A 3,777-nucleotide genomic window follows, 5' to 3' on the forward strand; every position below is an offset into this window, starting at 1 on the left:
AAAAAAAAAAAAAAAAAAAAAGAAAAGAAAAAGAAAAAGAAAAAAAAGGAACAAGAAGTCCAGAGAGGAATCTTTTTGTCTTTCCTCTCTCCTGGTGAGGGGAAGGATTAGAGAAACCAGAGGCTGAGAACAAGTTGAACAGAAAACAGCCAGAGAAGAAGGGATAATTGGTATTTTCAAGTCTACTATATAGATTCCAAACCTTGCCTCAATTTCACTGGAAACAAAGTATGGGTAAATTAGGAACTCACCTGGGACATGGCCATCCTGTTCTGCTCTTGATAAAGGATGGAGATCTATAAAGGCAAAATTAGGAGAGTACACTCGGTAGGTACAGCCATTAGACCACCATTACCATCCTGATAATAATTACCCTTGTACCCTGGGGAGAATGATCTAAAAACATGACCTGGTAGCTCCAGCTGTTTCCATGAAACTCTACTAAGATCATGTAGGTTTTGCAAATGAAATTTTGTTTCCCTTACTGGACAGATGTATGACTTGTGTCTAAAGATATCTACTTTAGAAACCAGTTACAATTAACATCTCCTTTATGAGTTCTATTCCTAGACATTTGTCATAATGAAACAATTCTAAATGTGGAAAAGTTGAAAGAATGTTAACTGTAGTCATTTCTACCATTAAAATATTAATATGTGGAAGCAGCCAGGTGCAGAGGCTCATGCTTATAATCCCAGCACTTTGGGAGGCCGATGTGGGCGGATCACTGGAGCCCAGGAGTTCGACACCAGCCTGGGCAACATGGCGAAACCACATCTCTACAAAAATTAGCCAGACATGGTAGCACATACCTGTAGTCCCTGCTACTCTGAAGGCTAGGTGGGAGGATCACTTGAGCCCAGGAAGGGGAGGTTGCAGTGAGCCAAGATGGCAACACTGCACTCCAGCCTGGGCGACAGAGGGAATCTCTGTCTAAACAAAAAACAAATAAACAAACAAAAAAATTGGAAGCAACTAAATGGCCAGCAAAGAGGACACAGTTAAAAAATATGACACATGCAAAAGCAGGTATACTGAACAGGCTTTCAAAATGCTATGGAATTTGTTTTTAGTTCCTAATGTGTTTAAAAGCAGCTTCCAAGAAAGCAAGTGCAGTGTGATCTCATTTTTGATAATCAATATGCACATATATGACGTCTCAGAGGATTTATTAAAATGCTGATATTGGTTACTATTGAGTGGTGATTTCAATTTTCTTCTTTTATTTGCATTTTCTCAATTTTTGATAAAGAATATCACTAGTAAAACAAAAATGAAAAATTATTAAAAATTACCTCTTATCAAACTGAGTCCTACAGGTGAAAAGACCCTCTGCAAGTGTGTATGAGTAGGATCTCTTGATGTGGTCTGGAGGAAGGAGGCCAACAAGGGCTCAGAGGGCTGCTGCAGGGGAGGAGAGGTGTGGGGCTGGGTGGTAACAGCCCAGCACTGTCAGTTCTGTGAGGGGCTGAAAACCACTGTGCCTGCTCCCCTGCATCTGCCTCTTTAACTGGCCACCTACACTGTTCCCACCCCACCACTTCCTCCTTTCTCACAATTTGCATTTTGATTACCAGGCTCCTCCTTCTTTGGCAGTTTTTCAAAAGAAAGTTCCAGCAAGGAGCTTCTGTGCAGAGCAACCATTGCATACTGCAGCAATCACTGCGACAGTATCAAGGTAACAGGGTTCAGCTTGGTGTAGCTTAGCAGGTCATGTCATCCAGCCCACTTTCATTAAACATTGAAATAAGGCAGCAGAGCTGGATGACAGCGTACCTAGAGACTACTCTGAAATTCTATAAACTAAAAACATATTTTCTGCACTTTGGTCAGGATGAAGGGACACTCGCATTTCCCCTGGAAGCAGGTGCCTGGTTGATGATGTGGGGCTGGCTCAAATTCAGAAAAAGCCAATGGCAAGAGAAGGAAGCGCGGGGGTGCACAAATAGGTGTGCTAGGAGAGGCCAATCCTCTGTGGCTGGCTGTGATCCTTCCCAGCCTCATCCTGCCTTTGCAGCCACTACAGCAGGGCACCTGCCCCATGGAAGGCACCCATGCCTCCATTCACCTGTGACTTTCACCTGTCCCTCCTCCAGTAGGAATCAAACTGCACTGTCACATGGTCCTCGATGGCACCTGGAAGTTGAGCCAGTTTGCTCTGTCTCAGCAGAAGTGAGGGACAAAGGTCACTACGGGTCCAGCTCTTCTAGGACCTGCTGTCCTGTGAACCTCCTTTCTCTGCCCTGAGGATCTGGGTCTGGACTCTGGGCTAAGGCTTCTCCTCCAACTCGCCTCAGCTCAGCGTACCTCTCTTATGTCCAAGGCAGCAGGACCAAGGCATTCAGAGACAAACACACCCCAGCCGGGGCCATCATTATAGCACCAGATCTCTGCCTGTGACCCAGGGAACTCACCTCCTCCTGGGGCCTCAGCCTAAGTCTTCTGAGACTAAGTGAGGAAGCCGGGGCACAGATAAACTGGAGTCTGAAGTCGGTGTAGCAGTGGTCTCAGGTCTGCACTCTGACCCTTGAAACACAATGACCACAGGAGATTCAATTAGCAACACCTATGCTCCCTTCCATGCAGTGAAGTTGAGTAAAACCCAAAGGTTTTTACCCAATAGAAGAGGGACCAACGCCTCATTCTAGCTTTAAGAGTTAATTAACATTCATGCACAGCTCAATTATCCCCAGTGACGAAAACCCTGCCTTCCTGAGTCCGGGCTTTGGAACCAACTGATTGACTGCTGTGCCACTTTTATTCACTGAAGAAATGAGTGCCTTCCATGAGCCCGTTCTCCGTGCTGGAAATACATCAGTGAACAAAATCTCAAAGTCCCAGCTCCTGCAGAGTTTCTAGTCTAGCGGGGGAGACACACAGGAAACAATAAACATGATAAACAAAGCACAGGAAATGAAAAAGGATTCCTCGGGTTTGCTACCTATGTGACTTTGGACAGGTTGCCAAGCCACACTGAGCCATTTTCTCTCTATAACATGAAAATAATCATGTAACACCTCACAGGGCTCCTGTGAAGATTAATGTGAAACATTTCCAAGGTTGCCTGGCATTTTTAGGAGCTCAGGAAACAGGGGCCGAGTGACTCAATCAATCAGTCACTTGCTGGCCCCGAACCTCGCCCCCAACACTCACGCCCACAGGCCTGCGGGTCTCAGGGAACCCGACCCTGGTCCTGGCTCAGAGGGTCCTGAGAGCAAGGGCTCTGTCTCAGGCGGGGAAGTGGCCTGGAGGATGGGCTTTTGAGCTAGGCTGTAGAGCCACCCTGTCACCCACAAAGGCGTCCCATGACCCCATGGTCCCGTCAACCCCCGTCCCCCATCAAAACTATCACCACCTCCGCGTCCCTCTTACTTCACCGCCAAGAGCCTGAAACCTCAGAGGCCGACAACAACAGCTAGTGTGAACTAGGAACCGCCCGCCCGGGTCAGCCGAGCACTTCCGCTTCCCACCGCCCCCTGGGAACGCGGGATGGGGTCGGAGTGTGTCGCAGCGCCGCGCACGCGCAGTAGCACGGGGGTGGGTGCGCCACCGCCAATGGCCAATGTGGCGGCTTCCAGGGGCCCTGTGTTTCCGATAGTGTTCGGTTTGGGGACAAAAGCGTGTGACCATTTTCCGTGGCGAGTGGTACAAAAGGCCCGGGGGGACATCCCTTGGCGGCGAGAGGCGAGCGGACTTTCCAGCGGCCTAGCTCCCGCCCGCAGGGAGGCCGAAGTGCCCCTTCTCCCACTTCGTCCTCCTGCATCGCGACCCTCCCAG

At 48.5% G+C, this 3,777-nt stretch overlaps 1 protein-coding gene and 1 pseudogene across 12 annotated transcripts in view; one reads left to right on the forward strand and one right to left on the reverse strand.

Moving 5' to 3' along the window:
* LOC108515683 (vezatin-like) overlaps positions 1 to 167 on the forward strand; it is an 8,784-nt pseudogene extending 8,617 nt beyond the window's left edge.
* Positions 1 to 3,530, reverse strand: part of KRABD4 (KRAB domain containing 4) — a 31,527-nt gene extending 27,997 nt beyond the window's left edge. For 10 of the 12 annotated variants that reach the window (XR_001881592.1, XR_001881593.1, XM_017852781.1 and 7 more), the window contains exons 1-3: positions 3,373 to 3,530; positions 2,415 to 2,526; positions 252 to 296 (exon numbers count right to left, since the gene is read on the reverse strand). Coding sequence is in view for 10 of the 12 variants with exons in the window: in XM_017852781.1 (XP_017708270.1) it covers positions 252 to 266 (15 nt within the window). In the remaining 2 variants the exon portion in view is untranslated. Of the gene's footprint in view, positions 1 to 251; positions 297 to 2,414; positions 2,527 to 3,355 lie in introns of all 12 variants that reach the window. The other 2 variants (XM_017852785.1, XM_017852782.1) reach the window with 2 other exon arrangements.
* Positions 3,531 to 3,777: the final 247 nt, after the last annotated feature.

The sequence above is a fragment of the Rhinopithecus bieti genome, unplaced genomic scaffold, assembly GCF_001698545.2.
Source record: "Rhinopithecus bieti isolate Rb0 unplaced genomic scaffold, ASM169854v2 scaffold_35387, whole genome shotgun sequence".
Taxonomy (NCBI): Eukaryota; Metazoa; Chordata; class Mammalia; order Primates; family Cercopithecidae; genus Rhinopithecus; species Rhinopithecus bieti.